The sequence below is a fragment of the Anomalospiza imberbis genome, chromosome 33 (assembly GCF_031753505.1).
Source record: "Anomalospiza imberbis isolate Cuckoo-Finch-1a 21T00152 chromosome 33, ASM3175350v1, whole genome shotgun sequence".
NCBI lineage: Eukaryota > Metazoa > Chordata > Aves > Passeriformes > Viduidae > Anomalospiza > Anomalospiza imberbis.
In genome coordinates, this window is record NC_089713.1 from 1,507,308 (window position 1) to 1,535,168 (window position 27,861).

At 53.6% G+C, this 27,861-nt stretch overlaps 1 protein-coding gene and 1 long non-coding RNA gene across 2 annotated transcripts in view; one reads left to right on the forward strand and one right to left on the reverse strand.

Moving 5' to 3' along the window:
* LOC137463983 (uncharacterized) overlaps window positions 1-27,861 on the forward strand; it is a 118,997-nt gene that overhangs the window by 85,549 nt on the left and 5,587 nt on the right. The gene's annotated exons all lie outside the window — the stretch shown is intronic.
* Window positions 75-12,319, reverse strand: LOC137463996 (serine/threonine-protein kinase pim-1-like). Its single transcript, XM_068175331.1, is given in 7 exon segments — window positions 75-522; window positions 524-651; window positions 936-1,112; window positions 1,335-1,704; window positions 1,934-1,984; window positions 2,063-2,456; window positions 12,249-12,319. Coding segments are annotated over 7 exon segments (1,395 nt in total). The 3' UTR covers window positions 75-318.

The window sequence follows — 27,861 nt, forward strand, 5'->3', positions numbered from 1 at the left end:
CCCCAGTGCCGCCGAGTGGGGAACCTGCGGCGCGTGGCCAGCCCGAGCCCTGCCATGCCTGGAAGCACGAGCATCCCCCCGCCCCTGCGCCAGCTGGGGACTCATCTTGATTTCATCGGGGCGCAGAGCGTGTCCTCCAGGAAGGGGCCGCAGCCAAAGCCACTCGGCTTTGCCCCGCCAGCGGCCAGCTTGAGGATGGTGTTCCCAGCTCCACGTGGTGCTCCAGAAGAACACGCCAGCTGTGCCTCGGCTTGCGGGCTCATCTCGATGCCATTGAGCTGCAGGGGGATGTTTCCCCTGTTCCAGTCCGTGGCACCTTCACTGCACTGCCACCACTTCTCCAATGGGACGGGGAGCACTGAGACGCTCCCTCCACAACTCGCTGGGGACCAGCGGAAGCATCTCCTTGGCTGCGCTCTCTCCTCCGGGCCGCGGCCACAGGGAAACGCTCCGGGGTTTTCTTGGAGTGCCACGAGACGTGTGCAGCGGGTACTTGCTGGGCTCCTGGATCCTACTGAGCAGAGGGATGGATCTCTGCTGTCTCCTGGGCCAGGCAGGGCTCCTGCAGCCAATAATGCTCAAAAAGGTCTTCCAGTGATGGCCTGTCTGCGGGTTCCATGGATAAACACCACCTGATGAGGTGCTGGCACTCTGCAGAGAAACCAGAAACCGCCACTCAGTGGGACAAGGCTCCTGTCCGTGCTCTCCCACATTCCACAGTGCCCAGGCCACACTAGGAGTGCTCGGAGCTGCAGCCAAAAGCTTCCCATTGATCCTCCCTTCCGGAGGAGAGCAGCACAGAGGCACACGTGCCACCTCCTCCAGCTAACCCAGGAGATCAACCTCCTCACTAGCTGCTGGAGCGGGACGCTTCTGTGCCAGCTGCCCCCTCCCAACCCCGCTCTTCCTCCCGAGCCCTGAAGGCGCATCCCCACCTTGAGACACCCGGGGTGGGAAGAAGAGCTGGCCCTGGACGATGTCCCTGTTTGTATGGAAAGGAAGGTCCCCGCAGACCAGGTCATAAAGGAGGATGCCCAGGGACCAGATGGTGGCTGGCTGGCCATGGTAGCAGCCAAAGAGGATCCACTCCGGTGGGCAGTACTCCGGCGTTCCTATGGGACACGGGCACAGCTCATCAGGCCCATGCTGCTCCCTCCCTCCCTCCCTCCCAGCCAGCTCCCGTTCCACAACAGCCAGCCCCTGCCCCGCCGAAAAGCAATTTGGCTGCAGCCAGCTGAAGAAGGATTCCCCCTCCCTCCCTGCCTCCCTCTTCCCCCTCTGCCAGCAAAGGGGGGAACCTCCGCTGCCCGTCTGGGCCCCGGCTTTGGGCTCACCTGACATCCGGGTGTAGAACGTGTCCTGGAGGATTGTGCCGCAGCCGAAGTCGATGAGCTTGGCCTCGCCCGTGGCAAGGTCGACGAGGACGTTCTCGGCCTTGATGTCGCGGTGCAGGACGCCGCGGCTGGTGCAGTGCCGCACGGCCTCCAGCACCTGGCGGAACAGCCCCCGCGCCACGGGCTCCGTCAGGAACCCCCGCCCGGCCAGGATGTCCCAGAGGTCCTGACAGCGCTGCGGACGCTCCATGACCAGCGCGAAGCCGTCGAGCAGCTCGAACCAGTCCAGGAGCCGCACGACGCCGCGGAAGCCAGGGCACGACACCATCCACAGCAGCGCCAGCTCCATGGGCACAAGGGCGCCGTTGTGCTGCGGGGGGACCGCGATGCCCTCAGCGGGGCCGATGCTGCGCCTCGCCTTGGGCATCCCCTGCCCGGCCCCGGCGCCGCTGGCCATTGCCCGGCCCGGGACGCTGCGCGGCCCCCGCTCACTCCTCGCTCGCTCCCCTCGCAGCGTTCCGGCTGCCACCCTGCCGGGCCTCGCCTCAGCCCCGCCCGGCACGCCCCGCCGGCTTCTCCCGCTGGCCCCGCTCACTCACCAGCCGCGCCCACTCCGAGATGCGATCCCGGCGCACTCGCTTGATGGCCACCTGCAAGCCAAGGCGAGCGCCGGGCTGAGCTCCCCGCCCGCCGCCCGCCGCCCCCTCCGCTCCGGCCCCGTCTCTTACCGGGGCGCCGTCGGCAAGCCGGGTCCCAGAGTAAACGCTGCCGCAGCCGCCGCTCCCCAGCAGCGGGCCCTCCCGGTAGAGCTGCTCCAGGGCAGGCTTCTCCGCCCGTGCGGGCGGCACCGCGCTCCCGCTCTTCTGCCCCGGGAACCCGACCGCCCGGCGCGCTGCTGCTTGCCGAGCCGCCCCGGGCTGCGGCGGCTCGGGGCCGGCGGCCAAGCCGAGCAGCGGCGGAGCTCGGAGCGGGGAAGCTGCTGGCGACGCTGTCGGGGCCGGGGCGGGCGCGGGGCGGCAGCGGGGCGGCTGCGGGCGGAACCGCGGGAGGGGCTTGGTTCGGGGCCGGGGCCCCAGCCGGGGCCAGCCCAGAGCCCGCGCCAGGCGGAGCCAAAAGACCGCGCTGCTCCGCCAGCACCAAAGCAAGAGGCACTTCCAGAAATGCCACAGCCAGTACGGAGAGAGACCGGCCGAGGCGGCTCCACGGCGGGACGGCCAGGGCCGGGCACGGGGCGGCCCCGCCGAGCGGCGCCTTGCGGGACGCGGCATGAGCCGGGCTGGGAGAGGCAGAACACGGACGGGACGGGACGGGAATAGAGTGAGTGTGAGAGGCAGAAGGGGATGGGGAGCGAGTGGAAAGTCGAGCGGAAAACCGATCGAGAGAAGCGCTGCTGCTGCTGCTGCTGCTGCTGCTGCTGCTGCTGCTGCTGCTGCTGCTGCTGCGGAACCGCCGGAGCTCGCGAACGTTCCTCCGTTGCCTCCGCGAACCCAACGGAGGAGCTGCCGCGCGCCCCGCAGAACGAAAGAGAGAAACTAACAAATAAAACCCCAAAGTAATTCCTATTCGAGAAGTAACCAAATCAAACAATGTAGCAATAAAGAAGCGTGTTGGCTTGTGGCTTCTTTCTTCTTTGGCTGAGACGAAGCATTTCATGGGGAAGAATTGCCTCTTCAGACACTTTTGCAAGAGTGGACAGGAGTGGAGCATTTAATTTTCAAGTAGAAAAGGGAAATCGTATCAGTAATGTCATCTCTTTTCATCCTCTGTTGAGACAGTTGCAGGCTGCCAAAAGACATGGTCTGCAATGTGGAGCTTGGGGCCAAGATCCTTTTTCTGCCAGAGGATGAGGAGGGGAAGTATCCCAGAATCGTGGAGTCGTGGCATGGTTTGGTTTGGAAAGGATCTGAAAAATCACACGGCTGCAACCCCCCTGCTGTGGCTGGGGACCCCTTGCACTAGCCCGGTTTGTCTAGAGCTCCATGCAGCCTGGCCTTGAACACTGTCAGGGACGGGACAGCCACACCTTCTCTGGGCAACCTGTTCCAGGAGAGAATTTTTTCTGAATTCCTTACCTAAACCGACTCTCTTTCCACCTGGATCCATTCTCCCTTGTCCTGTCCTTGCCTGCCCTTGTACAAAGTCCCTGTCCATCTTTCCTGTAGCTTGCCCTCAGGTACTGGAAGGCCACAGTTGGGTCAAGTCTAAGTCTCTTGCCCAGGCTGAAGAAGCCGAGCTGTGTCAGCCCTTACTTGCAGGAGAGAAGTGTTCTATTTATATATTATAATATTGGCTTTTCACAAATATTAAAATGGATTTTATATATGTGATGTTAAAGTAACTTTGTTCCAAATATATAGTTTTTAATTTTGCTGTTAATTAGGCTTAGACACAGTAGTGCAATAGCTGATGGAAGTATGCTTGTGTTAAAATGCCTGCTTGGATGGGATAACATCCAATGAACACAGGATGAGCACACCTGTACAGATCTGCCAACCATCAGCACTCACCGTCTGAAGGCAGTGCGGACCAAGGCCCAAACTGGAAGGGATAAAGAGAAGGAGCCAAACCCCAGCCAAGGAACACGCATGCTCTGAAAAGGCAGACCCAAAGAGGGGCCATGTAAAATAGCTCCTGGAAAATGTAAACTCGTTTATGAATATGCATAAGCGGCTATGAATATGCAACAGGCTGGTGTAAGGGAAAAGGTATTTAAGGGGGATCCCCGAAGGTAACAGGGTGGTCTAGGCTGAGTGCCAAGATGCACCCAGCCATAAATAACCTTTGCTCCATGGTCCTTGTCTCCTATTGTCTTTTATTAAACTTTTTACATTTTCACAGGAGAGTGAACGTGTTTTTTACATGGACTACATATGCTTATACAAATTCTAGGAAGACTAGTAATTTTTTCTACAATAATTGGGTTAATCATCACAAACAAACATTCATTTTGCAACATCTCTTGCTAATAGAAGTTGATTCAATCTTCTTTCTTGATTCAGTCTTCTTGCAGTCTTCAAAGCTCTGTTTGTTCTTGCCAAGGCATTCTGATTACAAATTTTTTATGCTAATCAGGTCTGAAGTACATCAACTCACTTCTGTCCTGGCAGCATGGGTGTGTCAACTCAAGGAGGGTAACACTAACTGAGAGGATTACAGTAAGGTGAAGGTAGACTCAGCCTCCGGTGACTGAGCTGCCGGGTATGATCTGTCAGATCCCCTTGAAGGTACCTCTAGTATGAATGCTCAGGGAAGAAAGGATAACCAGGGCTGGAGGGGCCCTGCCTCGAGCCAGGGAGAGGCACGGGAAAAGCGGATCTTTGGTCAGTGTGGATCTGATGGCCTGGCACATCAGAGCCACAAAAATGCGATGCCTTAGTTGATACTGGAGCGCAGTGTACCCTGATACCATCGGGACATGTGGGGGCAGAACCTGTTTCCATTGCTGGGGTGACGGGGGGATCACAGCAATTGACCCTGTTGGGAGCCGAGGTGAGCCTGACTGGGAAGGAGTGGCAGAAACATCCTATTGTGAGCGGCCCAGAGGCCCTGGGTATTCTGGGAATAGACTTCCTCCAGAACGGCTATTACAAAGTCCCAAAGGGACTCAGGTGGGCTTTTGGCATAGCTGCTGTAGAGGCAGAGCACATTAAGCAATTAAACATCTTACCTGGACTGTCAGAGCACCCATCTGCAGTAGGACTCCTGAGGGTGGAAGAGCAGCGAGTGCCAATTGCCACCTTGACCGTGCACCACCGGCAGTATTGGATGGATCGATGTGCCATGATCCCCATCCACAAAATGATCCATGAGCTGGAGAGCCAAGGGGTGGTCAGTAAGGCCCATTCACCCTTCAACAGCCCCCCTTGGCCTGTGCACACGTTGACAGAGAATGGAGATTGGCTGTGGACTATCGTGCCTTGAATGAAGTGACTCCACCACTGAGCGCTGCTGTACCGGACATGCTGGAACTCCAGCACGAGCTGGAGTCCAAGGCAGCAAAGTGGTACGCCACTGTTGACATTCCCAACGTGTTTTCCTCCATTCCTCTGGCAGCACAATGCAGGCCTCAGTTTGCTTTCACCTGCAGAGGCGTGCAGTACACCTGGAACCGACTGCCCCAGGGGTGGAAGCACAGCCCCACCATCTGCCATGGACTGATCCAGGCTGCACTGGAAAAGGGTGAAGCTCCAGAACCCCTGCAGTACATCGATGGCATCATTGTGTGGGGGAACACAGCAATGGAAGTATTTGAGAAAGGAGAGAGGATCATCCAGATTCTGCTGGAAGCCGGCTTCGCCATCAAGAAGAGCAAAGTCAAGGGACTTGCCTGAGAGATCCAGTTCCTGGGGGTAAAGTGGCAAGACGGATTGTGTCAGATTCCCACTGAGGTCATCAACAAGATCACAGCGATGTTTCCACCCATCAGCAAGAAGGAAACACGAGCTTTCCTAGGTGCTATAAGTTTTTGGAGAATGCACATTCCTGAGTACAGCCAGATTGTGAGCCCTGTCTACCTGGTCACCCAGAAAAAGACCGATTTCCACTGGGGCCCTAATCCAGGACGGCCCCCAGTGAGTCTGGGGGTTGTGGGGGGCTTTGGGTGCTTTTTTGGGCTTTGGGGGATTTTGTTTGGAGTTTATGTGGAATTGTTAGGTTTTTGGAGAGAATTCATTGGGTTTTTGGGGGGTTTTGTGGATTTGGGGGGGGGGTTTGGATTTTGGGGGGGATTATTTCTGGGGGCTTTATTGAAATTTTTGGGTTTTTTTTTTTAAATTTTGGTGGATTTCACTGGGATTTTGTGGGATTATTTGGGGGTTTGGAGGGTTTTATTAGGATTTTTAGGGGATTTTGGGGGGTTTTAGTGGAATTTTGGGAGGGCTTTGGGGTTGTCCTTGGGTGTGGGGAAGGGCTGAGAGGATCCAAAATCTCTTTAAAACCCCAGAAAGTCCCAATAAAACACATGATATCCCAATTAAATCTCAGAAAATCCCACTTGCACACCCTAAAATCCTAATAAAAGCCCACAGAATTCCAATTAAACCCCACAAATTCCCCGCAAAAGTGTCCATAAAAGCACAAAAAGCCTCACAAAATCACCCCAAGACCCAAAGAAATCCTGGCAACACCTAAAAAACTCCAAAAAGCTCACCAAATGCCACAAAAAAAATCAAACAAACAAACAAAAAAAATCTCATTAAAATGCAAATCCCCAAAGAATCCCACGAAATGGTCCCAAAATTCCAAGAAAATGCCCCAAAATCCCCCAAAAATTCCAATAAAACCCCCCAAAATTACAGAGAATCCCACAAAATCCCAGTAAAACCTTCCAAAATTCAAAAGAAAATACAAGAAATTTGAAATAACCCCCAAACACCCCAAGAAATACATCCCCCCTCCGCAAAGCACCAATAAACCCCCCCCCAAAATCCAAACTCCCCAAAATTCCCCAGCTCCCCCAAAAACTAATAATTCTCCCCAAAAACCCCACCAATTCCCCCATAACTCCCAACACGATCCCCCAAAGCCCAAAAAAGCCCCAAATGCCCGGAGCCCTCCCTGGTCCCTCCCGGTCCCGCCCAGGCCCGTCCGGGGCCGCGGCCAAAACTGCCCGGAGCAAACGCGGGGGTCCCGGAGCGACCCCGGAGCCGATCCTGGTCTCGGCCTCAGGCTCGGCCCCTTTGGGGGATTTTGGGCTGAACTGGGCAGGTTTAGGGTGGGCTTCAGATCCCTTGAGGGGATTCCGAGCCTTTTCGGGCGGATTTTCGGCCCCTGTGGCTGATTTGAGGCCGACTCTGGTGGGGTTTAGGGGGGATTTCAGATCCCTTTGGGTGATTTTAGGCCCACGTGGGTGGGGTTGGGGCCCGTTTGGGTGAGTTTAGGATAAACTGGGCCCATATGGGTGAATCTTATTCCTGTGTGGGTGATTTTAGGAGTTGCGGTGTGCTTTCATGGGTTTCCCCAGAACCCCGGTTTTCTCCTCTGAAGGTGTCCTCCCAGGTGTGTCAGTCACTCCTCCTTTCCCCACCCTGACCCCTGCCAGCACTGTCTGTCACTCCTGGCATTCCAGAAGTGCGTCCCAGTGATTGGCAGAGTCAAAGGGTGCCCTGCACCCCCGGGGGGCATTGGGCCATCCAGGTATCCTTTGTCCCTTGAGGCCTCCTGTCCCGTACCTGGTTGGAGGCTCCCGATCCCTTCCCCCTCCCCTCCCCCAGGTGAAAAAAAGGGGAAGCACGCGGTCCGGAGAGTTCTGATGGAGCAGTGACCCAATTCAGAGCTCTGCAGGGAGTTCTGCTCGGAGCTGTTGCTACATTCAGAGGCCTGCGGCCAGAATAAAAGCTCTGGATCAAACCCTCCCTCAGAACCGCCTCCTTTCCTTCACCATCGCCTTAAAGGATTCTCCGGCAGCGGGAAACCTGAGGAGTGGAGCCTCAGCGAGAGGAAGCTCCATCCCGCCGCCACCGGAGCTCCGGCATGTCTGGGCTTGTCTCCATGCGCCCAGCTGCGACATCCAGCCAGGCAAAGGTGTCTCTGGGGTGAAACACCACAGTTGCTGCCATTTGGTCCAGCAGCAGGGGCCAGATAAGCCAGGGCACATCCCGTTCTCAATACTGATAACACCGATATTTTGGCGCCCAGACGTGGAGGCTGATCCGATCCTGCAGCCCCGACGGGACACTCCGGAGCTCTCGGAACCTCACAAGACCATGGAGAGACTTCATGGCAGCTTGGCGTCCACTGGCAGAGCTGTGAGGACAGCTCTCCAGGAGAGACTTTGGGACTTATCCCACAGAAGGCTCGTGGCCGTCCTGCACCTCTGGGAAGCGTAGCTCCTTTTTGGTGAGCCAGAGCTTCCCGGAGGGAGAATAGGGTAACTCCCCCTGCCCCGAGGAGTCCTATTCAGGTGAAGAGAAGACCTCACTGGACCACGACACGAACCGCTCACCGATTTGGGTGAGTATCCCCGCTCCACAGGGGGGTGGGGAGCTCAGAAACAGTCCCTGACGAGGGACATGTTCTTTTTCGCTGTTATCTCGAGCACGGCAGGGCTGCGCAGCCCCGCGGGGTCGGGAGCGGTGGGGCTCTGCCCGGCCCTCCCCTTGGCAGCGGCACGGTGCGGCTTTCAGGTGTTCCGCGGCGCGGGCGGGCGGGCTCTGCCTGCCCCCTCGGCGCGGCGGCGGCGGCTGCCCGGAGCGGCGGGAGGGCGCGGGCAGCGGGGGCAGAACCGGGGCTCGGGCTCTGTCGCCACGCATGGGCGGCGCTGAGCCGCGGCTCAGCCACGCGGCGAGGGGGATCCCTGCTGCTGCCGGCGGCAGTTTTAAAAGCTGCACAGGCTGCTGCGCGTTCAGGGCTGAAATCTGGCTGTTTCCGCTTCTTAACCGCGGTTTTTGGAAATCGGTAGCGAATTCGGGTTTGTTTTTGGTCGGTGTGAGGTTGTGCAGTGCATTTTACGTCTACAATGGGGGCTAAGCTAAGCACAGCACAGAAAGGCGTATATTATCGGATTATAGGAATGCTAGTTAGTGGAGATGTATAGTTTTCTAAGGGAAAATTGAAACAGTTTATAAGGTGGCTTTTTCTACACTTCCCGCAAGTTTCTCCTGAACAAGTCCACAATACCCACTTTTGGGACACAGTGGGTCACAAATTGATAACCTTGGGAAGGTCTGGGGACATGTCTTCAGCTGAATTTGTGTTTTGGAGTTCGCAAGTTCGATCAGCTTTACTCAAGCAAAGGGAAGTGAAGGAAAAGCCAAATAACAAGGAATGTACCTCTGCTCTTCCTATTTCTCCCCACCCCAGTTCTGAACCCTCTTCCCCAAAACTCAGTATTTTAAGGAGAGCAGACTCTGCTCACGCCCAGGGAAGCTGGCTCCCTGAGCATCTTGAAGTGCCCGAGTCCCTCTGTCCACAAAGTCCTGGCCAGACTGCATGGAATTCTCCCCACCCTGTCTCCCCAGCCCAGAAACCCCGAGCACGTGTTGGTTTTTTGGAGAGCAGTGAGCACCCAAATGGCTCCCAGTCCCCAGAGAGCCAAGAAAATGGAGGATGCCATGTGGCACCGCGCCCTACCTGGTCTCCTTCTTCCCATGATTCCCCTCAGCATCCCAAAAATCCTTTCTTTCCCCTCACGCCCCCCGATCCTCGTGACACCTTCCCTCCCCCCACCTTACCTGGCACTCCCTCAGCTCCGCCCCTCCCCCAGGGGGCGTCTGCCGACGTGACGTCACCAGGCATCCCCGCCCCCTGTTCCCACGGTGGCCCCGCCCCCTGTTCCCACGGTGGCCCCGCCCCCTGCCCGGGTTCCCACGGTGGGGGCTCACCCACTGCTCGCCCCTGTAGCCACACCAGTGATCCCAATGCTTCCCGATCAAGGGAAAAGCAGCAGGGAACTGCAGAGCCAACGCAGGGTCCCGATTTCTCACTCGCCCCTGTCACATATCAGCATGCAGGGCAAGGGGGAGGAGCCACAGCTGCTAATTGGAAAGCTTTTGCACAGCAAATAATAAGAGAGATTTGCAAAACACACCAACAGTATGGCCCACAGAGCCCATGCTTCCGTGGCCTTTTAAAGGCCGAACTGGGGAGGACTGTGCTAGTCCCACATGATTTAAAACATCTTTTTTCGTGCCTCATGACCTCTACAGAATTCAAACTATGGGAAGTGGCACGGAAACAGCTGCTGAAAGAGGCCCTCCCAGACTTGCATGCTGATCCAAACACAGCAAAGGATGCCAGTGGTGTGCCAATTACCATCGAGCATCTCTCCGGTGAGGGCCAGTGGTCTCTGGCCCCAGTCCAAGCTGCAGTAATCCCTGTGGTAGTCCTTGAGAGAGTCAGAGATGCAGCTGAAAAAACCTTCTTTGCCCTTCAACCTGACGGCCCTCTCGAGCCATATAGTAAGATCACACAGCTACCATCAGAGCCTTTTTTGAAATTTGTGGAAAGGTTAACTAGAGCTATTGAAATCCAAGTTAGGAAAGAAAATGCAAGGGAAGAAGTTTTAGAGGAAATGGCATTTGCAAATGCGAATGAACAGTGTCGAGCTGCGATTTTAAGCTTACCTTTAGAACCCCCCCACACTAAAAGATATGCTTCTAGTTTGTAACAGGAAAGTGCCTCTGAGGAGTGTGGCTCAGGACACCAGACCAAAGCTGCTGCCAAGGCCACCACAGAGAGTCGCCGTTGCCAGTCCAGTGCCCGTTCCATCAGCACAGTGGCACACTGGGCAGCAGCGAGGACCAGCAATGGTTGACCCCACAAAGCCACGCCTGCTTTGTAAGAACCTTGGGCACTGGGTTAACCAGTGTCCCCTGAAAATGCAATTGGAGGAATTTAAAAATAGCAGGGGTGGAGAACTACAAGTGCTCCCAGGGAGTCAACAACAACAAAAAAAACCTAAAAGGGGTTCTGTGGTTCTGTGCAAGCACGGGGCTCTGGCACCTCTGGGACCTCAGAGCCTGTGGTGACCTCAGCCTGCTGTGACCCCAGAGCCTGCTGTGACCTCATGGCCTTAGCTGCACCCCCAGAGTGTACCCCCATCTGTACCAATTGACTGCCCTGACTGTAAATGTTTACCTTGATCCAAGATCATTCCTCAGCAATTCCTTTCTTTTGCCTCCTGACTTTGACTGTGACCCTGTCGCCCTGATTTCTTAGGATTTTCTAAAGCCTTCTGAATTTACATTCTTGTAGAGAGCTTTCTCACGCAACTTTCTGTAAACAACCTCTTGTTTTGCATTCTTTCATAGAGGCGGAGAAATTTGATAGACTGGTAGTTTGTCCAGTGTCGTTGGAGAGGTGGCACGTTCACCTTCCAATCCACTTGCACCTTTTGAGAACTATAAATGATTGGAGTCAGAAAAAATAAATTAGTCTCTTCATGGTGACCAAAGCTGTGGTGCGTCGTTTTTCCTTGTGTCCTCTGGTGACATCTGGTGGCCGCCGGCGCGTACTACAGCTAAGGTCGGGTGAGAGTGAGCTCACCCCCCCCTCCCTTTGGCGTTTTGCCTGCTGTGTTAGTTGTGAATAATGCATATTTTATGATTGGCTTTTTGCAAATATTAAATTGAATACTATATGTATTATGTTATATTAATTAGAAGTGCTGTATTAACATTTTAATAGTATGGTATATGTAGTTTTGTAGTTAAAATAGAACCTATGTATGTGGGTTTTTTTTTTTACTAGCTCAAGCAAGAGATGAGATAATGAAGAAACTCTTCACACAGAGATGACAATGATGGGGGCCCATAAAGAATTACTGCCTCCTTATCGGAAAAGACAAACATTCTTCCACCTTCTCTCTGTCTTTATGAAACCACCACGATTAAGGGGAAGAAGTTGACAAAAACCAGAAAAGTTCTTAATTTGCAAGGAATTTATGCATCATGTATGAGATGTATGAATATGCAACAGGCTACTGCTTTTAAAGATTATTCCTTTGTTCACAAGGCATGCTTATTGGGCTTAAGTGCCCGAGAGCATCCGGACATCCGTAATTCTTTGCTTTTTATTGTCTTGTAATTGTCCTAACTCTAAATTTTCATTACTCTAATTGTATTACTATTTTTATAACCATTTTATTATTATTAAACTTTTAAAATTTTAAAAACCAAGTGATTGGTGTTAATAACAATCTACAATATGCTAAAAATTGTAAAACCTAAACTTCTCATCCATGTGACATACTAAACTACACTCTCCAATCCCTAAAATCCCTAAATGCCTGTTGCCCCCGGGGGATGCTATGTTGGCATTCTCCTTCCTCAGCCCCGGGGATGCTCCGCTGGTTGCCCTGGTCCTCCCAGTTCCATCGTCCTCATTCCAGGGCGATGCCCCGCCACTCTCGGTGCTCACTGTCCCATGGGATGCTCTGGCGGGGTCCTCCCCCCTCTCCCCCGGGGCATTCCTCACCGCCATCCGTTGCCAGAGGTGGCGCCGGGGCGCTCCCGGGGCTCTGACGCCGCCAACGCCGCCACACCCATCGCCGGGCCCGCACTGAGCCCTGTGTGCCAGCACACGCCTTTTATAGTCCGGGCAAGCCCCGCCCTCCCACCGACAGCCAATGGGAGCGCAGTGATGTCATAGTGGTGAGGGGCTGAGTGTCACGGCCGCTTGTGATGTCACAACGAAGGGGTGGGTCCAGAATGAGAGAGCGATCTGATTGGTCGATGCGGAAGGCGTTCCTGCACTGATTGTTCCAGGCGCTGATTGGTTGGATTGACGCTGGGGGAGGGGCAAGGCGGGGAGTGGGCGTGGCTCACATGGGGGGAGTCCCAGCCCCATTCTGGGGATCCCAGGCCCATAGGGAGGGGTCTCTGGGGGTCCCTGTCCCATTTCTGGGGGTTGTAGGTTCATGGAGATGGGTCTGTGGTGGTTCCAGTCCCACGGGGATGGGTCTCTGGGGGCACCAGCACCATTTTGGGGGGTTTTAGGTTAATGGGGAGGTTTCTCTGGAGGTCCTAGCCCCATTTCTGGGGTGGCCAGTCCATAGGGAGGGGTCTTCTGGGGGTCCCTAGACTATGGGGAAGGGTCTGTGTGCTCCCAGTCCCACTTTTGAGTGGGAACTTTGTGATTTGTGTGGGTGGCGAGCGACTCGTGGAGACAGCAAAGATCAGCCACAGAATTTAATAAGATTTTTTGCCAATTTTAATTTGGAAAACACCTTACGTATGGAGGATGCTCCGGTGGAGGTCCGTGCTCCTCCCGCCTGATCCCGGCACTGTCTTCGTCGTTGCCCCGGGGGGATGCTCTGCTGGTGTCCTCCCTCCTCACCCCGGGGCATTCCCCGCCGCTGGCCGCCGTCCATGGCCGGAGGTGGCTCCAGGGCGCTCCAAGGTGCTGAGGATGTCAGCAGCCCCCACTGAGGCCATCCCTGCCCAGAGACCGTGGGGGAATGGGCAGACAAGGAGGGCGTCCCTGGGGCTGGGGCAGCAGAACTCAGAGGCACCAGCGGCTCCAGCTGGGAAATGGAGTGTGGAATGTGGCTGTGAAAGCCCTGCCTGGGCTGTGCCAAGCAGGACACACAAGCCCTGACTCCCATCCCCCAAACAACTCTCTCAAGGAGACATTTAAGAGGAATTACAATTGTTTGTGTCCTCTGAGTTGGATGCACTGGAGAAATACCAACAAGAGATTCTCCGGAGCTCCAAACAACAAAACAGCCTTTTTTGGGAACTTTAGAAACCCAGAGAAACTTTGGCAAAAGGTTTAATATGACATTCAATGAACAAAATACACTTTTATATGCATTCACTTGGCCCATTCACTTCACAAGCTCCAATCCTGTTCAATTCTAAGTTAATCAAAATTTGCATGGGGACAAAAATAGAAGAATTAGACACAGAAAGAGAAAGACAAATAAGATGCAGAGAAGCACAAACTCAGCTACCAACTCCTGGATTCCAGCATTGGTTCAGATAGAAATTCCAAGGGGAGGTAGGGTCAAGATGTGTGCTTGCCTTGTGCTCAGCCTTAAATACCCCTTGGTGTTCCTGGGCCCTTCCCCAGGTGGGACTTGGGGTGATTTGGTCGCTCAGGAGCTGGGCTGGGGGCTCCAGAGGTGGCTGTGGAGCATTGCCTGTGCTGTGCCAGGGTCTGGCAGACACTGCTGGGCTGGGATAGAGGCTCTGGGGGGATTGGGGTTCCAGGGCAGGGCAGGGCTGGGGTTCCAGGGCAGGGCAAGGCTGGACCTGCCCCTTCCTCCCCACACATGAAATGTTTCCAGCCAACAATCTCCTCCAGTCTGTCACAACAGGCAGTGTTGGAGGAGAAATCCCAATTGTGGCCATTGGCACCTGGACAAGAAGGACAGTTCTTTTCAATAGCAATGAAAGCCCCAGGTCTTGGCTCATTTCTGGTTTGATTGCCTGCATTCTGTTTGGTTTTGTTGTTGCGATGTCTCCTTGGTGTGCCTGAAGTGTCCAGTCAGGAGCAGAGTGACTCTTGCCAAGGAACTTTCTGGTGCTGTCACTTAATATTAAATCTGGTTTTTGCTGATCCCTTGCTAGGGATTTTTTCAGCGCTCTCAAGCCCTCGTTGGTAACAGGGTGAAGGAGCCCTGGCCCAGGCTCTGGCCCTGGGGGACACGGGGACGCTGCCGGGGGGTCCCTGTCCCCCTGTCCCACCCCCCACAGCCCCAGCCCCTGTCCCCGTGTCAGGCTCTGGGGTCGATTTTGTGGAACATCCTCTGGGGGAGGCTGCGGCACCGGGGGCGGGGAGACCCGGGGGGACAGGGGACCCCTCTGTGCACGAGCAGCGTTGGACTTCTCTGGGGGAACTGTGAGGGGGGGCTGGGGTGGAGTGACCTCCCCAGTGACCTCACACAGCCCCTGTGATGTCACACAGCCCCTGTGATGTCACACACAGCCCCTGTGATTTCACACAGCCCCTGTGATGTCACACAGCTGTCCTGTAGTTTCACACAGCCAACTCTGAGATGTAACAGGCTGCCTGTGATTTCATACAGGTGCCCTGTGATGTCACAGCCTGCTCTTTGAGGTCCCAGTGTTCTCGGTGATGTCACAAAATCTGCCCTGTGATGTTGCAGTGTGCTCTGTGACATCACACAGCTGCTCTGTGATGTCACAGAGCCCTTTTCTATGATGGCAGCATCTTCTCTGTGGCCTCACAGCCCGTTCTGTGATGTCACACTGCCAGCCTGTAATGTCACAGCTGACTTTGTGATGTCACAACCTCCTTGATGATGTCACAGCCTACTCTGTGGTGTCACGGCCTGCTCAGTGATGGCAGAACTCACTGAACATGTCACACAACACCTCTGTGGGCTCACAGACCCACCCTGTGATGTCACAACACCTTCAGTGATGGAACACAGCCGCCCTATAATGTCACAGCACACTCTTTGACCTCACAGCTTGCTCTGCTCTGTGATGTCATACAGGCATGCTCTGATGTCACAGACTGCTCGGTGATGTGACATAATAAACCTGTGATGTCACAGCCAACTATATGATGTCAAAACCTGGTCTGTGATGTCACACAATCACAGAATTGCTGGGTTGGAAGAGACCTTTAAGGTCATCAAGTCCAACCCATGCCCTAACACCACCTCAGCTAAACCATGGCTCTGAGTGACACATCCAGTCTTTTTTTAAACAAATCCCATGATGGTGACTCCACCACCTCCCTGGACAGACAATTCCAGTACTTTATCACCCTTTCCATAAAAAAACTTTTGTCCTAATATCCAACCTAAATTTCCCTTGGTGCAGCTTAAGACACTGTCCTCTGGTCCTGTCAGTTGTTGTTAGGAGAGAGACCGACCCCCACCTGACTGCAGCCACCTTTCAGGGAGTGTGGAGAGTGATAAGGTCACCTCTGAGTCTTCTCCAGGATAAACAACTCCAGCTCCCTCAGTCATTTCTCACAGGACTTGTGTTCCAGGCCCCTCACCAGCCTTGTTGTCCTTCTCTGGACACGCTCCAGCCTGTCCATGTCCTTCCCAAACTGGGGAGCCCAGAACTGGACACAGCACTCGAGGTACGGTGCCAGTACAGGGGAAGAATGCCAAGTACACCAGTGCCAAGTACAGGGGAAGAATGACCTCCCTGCTCCTGCTGGCCACACCATTCCTGATCCCGGCCAGGAGCCATTGGCCTTCTTGGCCACCTGGGCACACTGCTGGCTCATGTCCAGCCTGCTGTCGACCAGTGCCCCCAGGTCCCTTTCTGCCTGGGCACTGTCCAGCCACACCGTCCCCAGCCTAGAGCTGTGCAGGGGGTTATTGTGGCCAAAATGCAGGACTGGGCACTTGGACTGATTGAACTTCATCCTTTTGGCCTCTGCCCATCCATCCAACCATTCCAGGTGTCCCTGCAGAGCCCTCCTGCCTTCCAAAAGATGGACACACGCTCCCAGCTCAGTGTCATTTGCAGATTTACTAATGAAGGACTCAATCCCCTCATCCGTGTGGTCAATACAAATATTGAACAGAGCTGGACCAGCACAGAGCCCTGAGGGACAGCACTGGTGACTGTCCCCAGCTGGATGCAGCACCGCTCACCACCACTCTTTGGACCAGCCATCCAGCCAGTTCTGAACCCAGCACAGAGTGCTCCTGTCCCAGCCATGGGCTGCAGCTTTTCCAGGAGTGTGCTGTGGGAGACAGTGCCAAAGGCCTTGCTGGAATCCAAATAGACACATCCACAGCCTTTCCTGCATCCACCAGGAGGATCACCTGGTCATAGAAGGAGATCAGGCTGGTCAAACACGACCTAGCCCTCCTAAACCCCTGCTGGCTGGGTCTGACACCCTGGCCATCCTGGAAGTGCTGTGTGATGGCACTCAGTGTGAACTGTTCCATGACCTTACCAGGTACTGAGGTCAGGTTGACTGGCCTGTAATTACCAGGATCCTCCTTCCCACTCTTGCTGTTAATGGGCATCACATTGGGCAGCTTCCAGTCATCTGGAACCTCACCAGTGAGCCAGGGCTGCTGGTAAATGGTGGAGAGCGGCTTCACAAGCTCATCTGACAGCTCAGTGTCACCCTGGGGTGGATCCCTTCTCGTCCCAAAGATTTATGAACATCCAAGCAGCTCAGCAGTTCTCTGATGGCCTCCTCTTGGATAACAGTGGTCCACTCTGCTCCCTGACACCATCTACCAGCCCAGGAGGACAGTTGTCCTGAAGGCAAATCATCTTCTCACTAAAATCTGAGGCAAAAAATGGCATTAAGAACCTCTGCCTTCTCCTCATCTGCAGTTATTAAATTCCCTTCCACATCTAATAACAAACAATGGTTGGTCTTACCCTTCCTTTAACTATTGATGTATTTATAAAAATATTTCTATTATCCTTTACAGAAGCTGCCATTTGAAGTTCAAACTGAGCTTTGGCCTCCCTAATTTCTTCCCTTCATCCCCTAGCAAGCCCCTTAAATACTTCCTGAGAGACCTGACCCTCCTTCCAAAGATGGTACATCCTCTTTTTATTCCTAAGTTCCTTCAAAAGCTCCTTGCCCATCCAGGCTAGATGTTTGCCTTGTTGACTCGTCTTTTGGCACACAAGGACAGTCTGTTCCTGCGCCCTCGAGATCTCTGTTTTGAAGCTTGCCCACCTTTCCTGAACTCCTTTGTTTTTAAGGGCTGCTTCCCAAGGAACTCTCTGAATAAGTCCCTTAAGCAGGCCAAAGTCTGCCCTCCGAAGTCCAATGTAAAAGTCTTATTAGTGTTCCTCCTGACTTCACCAAATATTGAGAATTCTATAATTTCATGATCACTGTGCCCCAAGTGACCTCTAACCACCACATCTCCCACCAGCCCATCTCTATTTACAAACAACAGATCTAACATAATCCCTCTCCTGGTGGGCTCACTCACCAGCTGCGACAAAAAAATTGTCTTCCACAAACCCTAAAAAATTCCTGGACTGCCTTTTTTCTGCTGTATTGAGTTCCCAGCAGATGTCTGGTAGGTTGAAGTCGCCTACAAGAACAGGGGCTGATGATCCAGAAATATTCTCTAGCTGCTTGAAAAATAACCTGTCCACCTCTTCTTCCTGGCTGGGTGGATGATAACAGACTCCCAGTAGGATGTCAGCCTTGTTGGCCTTCCCTTAAGTCTTACCCATAGACATTCAACTCCATCTTCATAAGTTTCAATACTTATGGTGTCAAAAGCCTCCCGAATGTAAAGGGCCACCCCTCCACCTCTTCTCCCTTTCCTGTCTCTCCTGAAGAGCTTGCAGCCATCCAGTGCAGCGCTCCAGCCATGTGAGTTGTCCCACCCTGTTTCTGTGATGGCAATTACATCATAGCTCTGCTGCTGCACCTTGGCCTCCAGCTCTTCTTGTTTGTCACCCATGCTGCATGCACTGGTGTACAGGCACCACAGCTGGGCTGCTGATTTCACCCCCAACTCAGGCTTACCACCCACGAGCCTGCTTCCAGACAAACCAGCTACATGTCCTTCCCCCTTCAGACCTAGTTTAAAGCCCTCACAACAAGTTCTGCCAGTTCAGGAGCTAAAATTCTTCTGCCCTTCACAGAAAGATGGAGCCTGTCTGGTCCAAGCAGGCCAGGTGCCGTAAAAGTTGCCCCATGATTAAAGAATCTGAAATTTTGATGATGACACCAACCCTTGAGCCACTCGTTGATAATGTGAGCTCTCCTATTCCTTTTACTGTTTTTCTCAGACTCCAGAGGGACTGAGGAAAAGATTGTCTGTGCCCCTGTCCTATTAACCACCTGACCCAATGCACTAAAGTCCCTTTTAATTGCCCTGACACTCCTCTTTTCAATCTCATCACTGCCAGCCTGGGGTATCAGCAGTGGGCAATAATCAGAGGCTGGATCAGCCCAGGCAGTGTGTAAGTGATATCCCGTACCCGGGCCCCAGGGAGGCAGCAGACCTCTCTGTGGGGTGGCTCTGGTCGACATAAGGGGCCCTCTGTTCCCCTCAGAAGGGAGTCACCCACCATGATTACCCTTCTTTCCTTTTTGATGTTAGAGGTGCTGATCTGTCTCACAGATGAATCATAATTGGGAGGCTCACTGGGCAGATAATTTTCTTCTAAACCATCTGGCTGACTCTCCAGATCCAGGGGATCATACCAAATCTGAAGTGGCACCTGGCTTGGGAGAGGGGGTTGGGAGGGATTTTTATTATTACCTCCTCGAGTAGGTACCCACTCCCACTCCCCTTCATCAGCCAGGTGTCCTTCTATAGCCTGACAGTGGGAGGTGTGGGAGACAGCGGGAACCAAGGAGAGCATTGCTGCCCTGCCAGACCTCATGGAACCAAGGATCCATTGTGACACTGCAGGGCCCTGGGGCACCACGGTGCCATTGTGACACTGCAGGGCCCAAGGATCCAAGGAACTTTGTGACACCAGAGGGACATTGTGACACTGGGAGGCCTCATGGAATCATGGAGACCATTGGGACACTCTGGGGCCTCATGCAATCATGGTGACACCAGGTTGGCGGGGAGTGTTGATCTGCTGGAGCTTAGGACGGCTCTGCAAAGGGATGTGGACAGGCTGGATCCAGGGGCCAAATCCAACAAGGTGAGGTTTAACAAGTCCATGTGCCGGGTCCCCTGCACTTTGGCCACAACAACCCCTGCAGCGCTACAGGCTGGGGACAGAGTGGCTGGACAGCAGCCAGGCAGAAAGGGACATGCAGGGACTGATGGACAGCAGGCTGGACATGAGCCGGCAGTGTGCCCAGGTGGCCAAGAAGGCCAATGGCTCCTGGGCTGGATCAGGAAGGGTGTGTCCAGCAGGAGCAGGGCAGTGATTCTTCCTCTGTGCTCAGCACTGGTTGGGCAGCACCTCGAGTGCTGTGTCCAGTTCTGGGCCCCCAATTTAGGGAGGACATGGAGGGGCTGGAGCGTGTCCAGAGAAGGGCAACAAGGCTGGTGAGGGGTCTGGAGCACAAGTCCTGTGAGGAGTGGCTGAGGGAGCTGGGGTTGTTTATCCTGGAGAAGAGGAGGCTCAGGGGACACAAGGCAGTGTCAGGGAAAAGGTTGGACTTGATGATCTCCAAGGTCTTTTCCAGCCTTGCTGATTCTGGGATTCTCTGAAACCACCCTGGGAGCAATTGCAGGAGGAGCCCTGGGCCTTCTCTTCAGAAGCTCCAGCAGCCCAGGTGCCTCAGCTTCTCCTCACAGCCCCAAAGCCCATCCTGTCAGTCCTGCAGAGCCTCTGCAGCCCCTCCTCACTGCCCAGAACAGGCAGCCCCACAGCCAGACACAGCAGCCCAGATGTGCCCCCCTGGCCTGGGGTGCCTCTGGCAAGGGAGCAGCACGAGGCACTGCAGGAGCCTGCAGACAATTCCTGCAGCACTTGTGGGATGATCCTGCTCCCCAAGGGCTGTTCCTATGGTGCCAAGTGAGGAACTGGAATGGGGAGCGGGGCCAGAGAGGAAATGGCAAACAGGGATGGGCTGTTTGCAGGGGAGAGAACGGGGATGGGCAATAGGAAGAAATAGTAGCAAGAAGATTAAAACAAACAAAGGTGAAGCCAAGGAAATGCTCAGGGCAGTTTGGGGGTGGCTGCCAGGCAGCCCTGGCTCTGAGCAACAGCGTCTGCAGTGGGACAGGAAACTCCCAGCTGATGGGAACAAACTTTCTGGCTGACTGCAGAGGCCAGGACAAAGCTGAGTGGTTTCCCTGGCGTCCCCCAGCCCTTCCTGGCCCCAGGGGCTGATGGCATTTGTGCTCCCTCAGGTTCATGTCCCCACAGCAGCAGCATGGGGGTGCTCCCGCCTGCTGTGTGCAATGCAAACAGGGGCTCCTGAGCCAGTGCTGCCGTGGCTGTGCCTGCAAGGATGCGGCACCTGTGTGAGCTGGGGGAGAGGCCAGGGCTGCAGAGGGGGGATGTTGTTGGCAGCTCCATCAGGACGCTCTGGGACGCTGCCCTGGGCTGTCCAGCGCACTGGGGATGGATCAGCCCCTGCTCTGCTGCTCCTTCCCGTCTCCCCCAGGGCCCTTGCAGAGCACCAGCCATGCTGTTTGCCCCCAGCCTGCCAGCGGCCAGCCTGGGGTTGCTCACGGGGGTTTTCTGTGCTGAGCATTGGCCTGGCCGTGTTCTTGAGAGAGCCTGGGCAAGGAGCCTGGAGCCCCCAGGCCCTGGCCTGAGGCGTCAGCGCTGCCCCAGCAGTGCCCATGGGCTGTCCCTGCTGCAGCCCCGGCACTGCCACCCCCAGGACTGTGCCCGGCCCCGAGAGCACTCAGGCCCTGCAGCAACACCAGGGCCACCAGGGCAGCGGGGCAGGGCCACGGGAGCAGCACTGGCAACACCAAGTGCTGCTGCTGCTGCTGGGCACAGCTGCTGTGCCAGCACTGATCTGCCCCCAGCTCTGCACACAGACATTGCTGCTGCAGCTCCAGAGAAGGCAACAAAAGGGCATCTCTGCAGAAGACTTTGCTGGGACATCCTTGAGTTCCTTTAAAGCCACCAAGAGCACAGGCGCTCATTGACACAGTCTGTGGCAACAGGGAATATGGAGAGAAACAAAATGAGAAATGGCACAAACAAAGACATTTTCTTGAGGACAATATGGAAATAGTAAAATAAAGAAAAAGAACCTCCAAAATGAAACCAACAAGAAGTATCAACATGACTTTTATTAAAAGTGATTTGCAGAAATTGGCCAGCAGTTTAATGTTTCTGAAGGCATCCCGTCATCAGTGTCCATACTGCAGCCTTGAGCTCCTGGTTCCTCAGGCTGTAGATGAGGGGGTTCAGAGCTGGAGACACCACCGAGTACAGAACTGACACTGACAGATCCAGGGATGGGGAGGACATGGAGGGGGGCTTCAGGTGAGCAAATGCTGCAGTGCTGAGGAACAGAGAGACCACAACCAGGTGAGGGAGGCAGGTGGAAAAGGCTTTGTGCCGTCCCTGCTCAGAGGGGATCCTCAGCACGGCCCTGAAGATCTGCACATAGGAGAAAACAATGAACACAAAACAACCAAATACTAAACAGGCACTAACAGCAAGAAGCCCAAGTTGGCTGAGGTAGGATTTGGAGCAGGATAGTTTGAGGATCTGTGGGATTTCACAGAAGAACTGGCCCAGGGCATTGCCATGGCACAGGGGCAGGGAAAATGTATTGGCCATGTGCAGCAGTGAATAGAGAAAGGCACTGGCCCAGGCAGCTGCTGCCATGTGGGCACAAGCTCTGCTGCCCAGGAGGGTCCCGTAGTGCAGGGGTTTGCAGATGGACACGTAGCGGTCGTAGCACATGATGGTCAGCAGGGAAAGCTCTGCTGAGATGAAGAACAGAAAGAAAAAGAGCTGTGCAGCACATCCTGTGTAGGAGATGGTGCTGGTGTCCCAGAGGGAATTGTGCATGGCTTTGGGGACAGTGGTGCAGATGGAGCCCAGGTCACTGAGGGCCAGGTTGAGCAGGAAGAAGAACATGGGCGTGTGCAGGTGGTGGCCGCAGGCTACGGCGCTGATGATGAGGCCGTTGCCCAGGAGGGCAGCCAGGGAGATGCCCAGGAAGAGGCAGAAGTGCAGGAGCTGCAGCTGCCGTGTGTCTGCCAGTGCCAGCAGGAGGAAGTGGCTGATGGAGCTGCTGTTGGACATTGGCTGTGGCTGCACATGGGGACCTGTTCATGGAGAAAAGGACAGTGAAGAGTTAGAGGAGATACCTGTAACCAAAATCAAAGCCATTTCCCATACACTTTCCTCTGGAACACACACACACAAACTTTTGTGTTTAAGAATTTAGAGGTATTCCTTTTAAGCTCCCCCCATGTCTCTCCTGGTATTCTTGGATATCGGAAACACTCAACATTCCTGCCTCCCTCTGGTAGAACAGAGTTCCCTGAGGGAAGATTATGAGTGGAGACTGAGGGGAGATGGTCTGTCACTTCATTCTCTTTGGAGTTTCTCTGGGCTTTCACTTTTTCAAATGAAGGATGTTCACACTCTCATGTTTCTTTTAAAAATTCTATGGTGCTACTGAGACAGACGGAACCACCACAGCCCAGCTCCACATTTGTAGCCAAGGACTCACGTTGCTCATTTCACCAAGTCAACAGCATTTTCCGTGTCAGAACACCTCTGCCTTTCCCCATCAATCTTATATCTCAGAGATGCTCTAGGACAGGTTTGCATCCTGGATTGAAGCTCCCATCTTGGACTGGAATCTCAGGGAGACTTCCAAGTGTCCTTCTGATGGCATTGGATGAAGGGAGATGCAGCTCCTTCCCTGGCTGCACTGACAGCATTGCCCAGAGCCGGGCACTGGGGACAGCTGTGTCACCCTGAGCCAGCTGTGCCCCCTCCCAGAGCCCCCAGTGCCGGGCAGCTGCTCCCAGCCCTGTGCTCTGCAGAGGGAACTGGGCCCGGGGCTGCAGAGCTGCCCCACGGCTCTGCTGCAGCTCTGCCTGCACAGGAGGGGCTGCACGCCTTGGAGCCCCGGCCCTGAGGGCAGAGGCTTGGCTGGGGGGACAGGAGGGAGGGGGCTTGTTCAGAGGGAGGGGCTGCACTGGAGGGGATCCTCTGGACATCCCTAAACTCTCCCTGCCACAGCATTTCTGGGTTTTGTTGTCTCTCCTTCCCTGATCTTCTCTCTGCTTCCTGGGGATTTTCCTCCTGCAGGTGTTTCCCTGTGCCTGAGCTCTCCCTGCCAGCACTCACAGACCCCAAATCTCTGTGCACTCTCCTTGGCCTGACAGAACCCTGCCTGTTTGCAGGGCACTGGCTGGGGGCAGGTTCTGTTTGCAGCTTGGAGAAAGGACAGCTCAGACTGAGCCTGATGGCTCCAGCAGAGGTGATGCTGGTGCTGTCCATGGGCAGAGTGGCTGAAAGCACATTAGGGATCTTCTGTGAACCTATTGATCACTAAAAGTAATAGTTTGGATGTCTCAGGTGCTTGTCAAAATTCATAATCAACCATTAATATCTATTCCTCCCTCCCTGCCATTCTCCAGCAGTAGGAAACTGAATATAAACTCTTAGGAAATTTCCTCATTTTTATCAAAATCCTTGTCTTGGAAATATTCTATGACTGATCAGAACCCCTCAGCATGTCAGAGCTTCCTGAGCATTTCACCTCCCCTGCACCAGAAATACTCAGAGTTGTACTCACAGGGTCTGTGGGCATTGGGATGTTCCAGCTGTAGGAGATCACTCCAGGAGCTGCAGCTGCGTTGTCCTGCAGCCAGAGGTTCCTGTGCCAAGGGCTGCCAGGGATTCTGCCCCAGGCACTTCTCAGCACCTTCCCAGCCCTGACTGATGGAAGCTCTCTGTGCCTCTGTGCTGTGCCCGGGCTGGCTGCAGGCAGTGCCCCAGCCCTGCTGGGCTGGGAGAAGAGCTGCTCATCCAGAGAAATGTGCTTTTGAAGCTCTCCTTGGTTGCCAGCATCACCCTCTGTGCCAGGAGCCCGGCCCAGCTCAGCAGCACAGACACAGCACAAGGACTTTAATGACCCTCTGGGGCTTTGTGCTCAGGCCCTGAACATCAGGCCCTGAGAGGGAGCTGCAGAAACCTCTCCAGAGCTCCAAGTCAGAATCCAACTCCAAAGTTTCTTTGACTTTTAATGGGTCCCACTGAGGGACACGAGTGAGAAAGTGTCCCCAGGCCCCAGGCAGAGCAGAGAACTGGAGGCACTGATGACAGGTGGGGACAAAGAGAAGCCATGTCTTGGTGCCCTGGGGCACAGCAGGGTCTGTGCCAGCAAGGGCTTTCAGGAGACACCTTGTCCTGAGGCACTGGGGCCTCCTGGCACAGCCCCAGCCAGGCTGGGCACTGTCAGCCCCTTGTCCTGCCCTCAGCATCCACCCCTAGCCCACATCCCAGTGGCCTCAGGGATCTGCTGGAAGGAGTCCCTGGGGAGCCTTGCTCAGGAATGGCCCTGGGGACTCCTTCATGCTCCCAGGGACTGCAGGTTTTTCAAAGCACTTTGGCTTTGGCTTTTGCCTTGGAGTCTCTGAGAGCTTTGTGCAATCATGGCCTCCAATTATCTGATGTAATTAGTCCCTGGAGAGGCTTTGTCAGGAACAACACTCAGTGGGGCTCATTAATGCTGCAAGGCACTTCAGTTCTTTTAAGGTACTTGGTGTTTCCCTTTTTATACAGATTCTGTGATAAAGATTATTCAGTCACAGCCTGAAATTATCTGCTTTAATTAGCCCCCTGAGAGCTTTGCACTGACACTCAGTGGGGCTCATTGGTGCTTTGAGATACTCAAGGAGTTTAAGGTTCTTTGGATTGTCCTTTTCGCTCTCAGTCTATTACAGGTTTTTGTGCAATCCTGTCCTGCAATTCTCTCCTCCAAGGAGTCCATGAGGAGCCTGTGTTGGGGATGGATCTCAGTGGCACCGTATAATGGCTGAAGAAACTTTGGGTTTTTTCTCTGACTTTGACTCCTGGACAGGTTTGTGCAATCTCCTCTCAGGCCCTGAGGTTTCAGGGCTGAGCTCCAAATGCACCACGGGGCTCATTAGGATGAAGCAAGTCCTGAGAAGCGATGGCTGTGCTTTGATTTCTCTCTGCTCTAGTGCAGTTCATCTGGAAGGTTTCCTTTTACAGTTATGGAGAAATATTTCAAAGAGCTTCTAAGAAATATGTATTCCTATTTTAAAGAGTGTCTTTTATTGCTGTTCTCTTTTGAGAAGAGCTGATTGCAGCATTCTGTGATTGATATTGATGTAGGGTCGCTCCTAAGGAGGTCTGGCCAGGTCAGAGAAGTTTTACCTTGAGGTCTGACCCAGTGTGGACAACCTTGCCCCACATTCCCCAACCCCATGTGAGAAACAATTTTCACTTTCAAAAATTTAAATGGTTTCATTAAGACCTTATCAAAATACAACAGAAGAGTTAATAAAGTAAAGAATACAGCGCCAGGAGCAAAGGATTAAGTCACCATGTGCTCATCTACAAAATGGATGTTCTGTCTTTTATACCTCCAGCCCCTCCCAAAGTCTTGTCAATCCACTCCTCCTTCGCTATCCAGTGGTGGAAATCACTTTCTTACAGTTTGATTGGAGCTCAGGCGCTGCCATAGCAACAAGCCGACCATCCCAAATGCCCTGACTACTGAGGGCATCCCATGATAGCAATGCAAGGGGAAGGGAAAGATAACTATCCACCTACACAACTTCTCTTAACATCTACTTAATATTCACCCCTTAACTGGGAGAGTCAACCATAGGATTACCCATCTGTAACAACCCCCCGTTTTCTGTTTTTACAAGTCATTTTGCTGGAACAATTAAGTAAAAAAATTCTCTCTCTCTTGAATGAGTCATACTAGCATCTGTTGATGTGGGCAAGGACAGTGGGAACAGGAGAAAAATCTTAGGTTTTCCTTAGACACACTTATTTGGAATGGACAAAAGGGCCTAACAGATGTCCAGGATGGCTTTGACTCCCATCTGTCATGCCTATGTGGTTGCTACCCATAGTCAGTGTATCTTAGGGGTCCAGAGGCCAGCTCGGTCTCGCCCTCCAGTCCCTGTTGTATTCAAAGACAGTTGGGGAATGACAGTGGTCCGATATGGCCTTTTGTCCCTACCTTACCATGCCTACGGGGTTGCTACCCGCAGCAGGGCTATGCCATCTTCTTTGAAGTGAACAAAGGGGTCTTGCCCTCCTTCCTTTGTCTTATTTTCTTAAAGAAGCTGCCCCATTACCTCTTACGGTCCCTTGTGTACTTCCCCTCAACAGGTGCTGGTAATTCTCACCCATTAAAACAGGAAGACAGTTCTCAGACTGGTTGGTGGAAGATTGACTTTGGGCGTCTTGGTGTTTTTCTGGTTGTCTTTCAGTATCTGCCTGAGAGTTAATCTTGTTTCAACTGGCCTGGATGTTATGTGTAGTTGATTCTTTGTGTTTTTCCTGCTGGGCCTTTAACTCTGTTGGCATGAGTCCATCTGTGGGCATGAGTCCATCCCCACTCTGCAGTTCACACGGCTGATTCGGTGGTGAGCAGTACCTGAAAGGGACCTTCCCATTGAGGAGTTAAAGGCTGATCCCTCCATGACTTGATCATCACCCAATCGCCAGGATTAATATTATGGATTCTGAAATCCAGGGTGGTAGTTTGAGGCATTGCCCCTATATGTCTTAGCCCTTCTAAGGTTTCTGCTATAGACATAACATATTTCTTGGCATTGGCTTCCCCTTCCTCATAGGTGGCAACCCTCTGGGGTGAGGTCAAAAAGGGTAACCTAAACGTCATTTCATAGGTGAGACCCCCAGATCTGACTGGGGTTGAGTTCTAAGTCTTAATAAGGACAAAGGGAGACATTTTATCCATGACATTCGGGTTTCAATCATCAGCTTATCTAGAGCTCTTTTAAGAGTTTGTTTCATCCTCTCAATGTGACCAGAATTCTGTGAATGCCATGGAGTGTGTAATTCCCATTTACTCCCTTGGTTTGAACAACTTTTTGCAATATTTTAGAGGTGAAATGAGTTCCTTGGTGTCATGTTCCGCTTGTGCAGGGTGTCGTGATGGTTCTTTTCACTGATCCCAAAAGTGCAAAAAGGCAAACAACAAGGGACTATTTGTTAATCATAAGAAATGCACCTTTATTAGGGGCCAAAACAGTAAATGCGATAGTGGGGATCAGAAAGGAGATAAAAGGATAAAGAGAGAGAGAAAAGAGGGGGATGGGAATAGCTACCAACACAGGCGAGATCCTCAGTGGTCCGGACGATGGGGATCCGTCTGATCGCGTCAGGGAAGTCTTTGAAGTTCTGGTCAACTCAGGGGTTCAGTTATAGTCCACAGAGGAAAAAAGGGGGGAACATGCAGGACAATGAGAGTCTATTGTGATTACTGCAGGGGAACAGGTGAGTCCACTGAAACCACCAAAGCAGGACAAACACAATGAAGAATAAGTCCACTGAAATTACTGAAGAAGAACAGGTCATGTCATTAGTGGTTTCCCCACTCCCTGTGGGAGGGGTTTCAGTCTCAGTCCTTAGGAGGAGGGTTTTCCATCTCTGTCCGTCTGTCACAGTGGTAACGGGGCAGATGAGAGGTCTTCAGTGAGAGACCATTAGGGTCACCCCAAAAGTTCATTCAGCTTCAGGAGGAG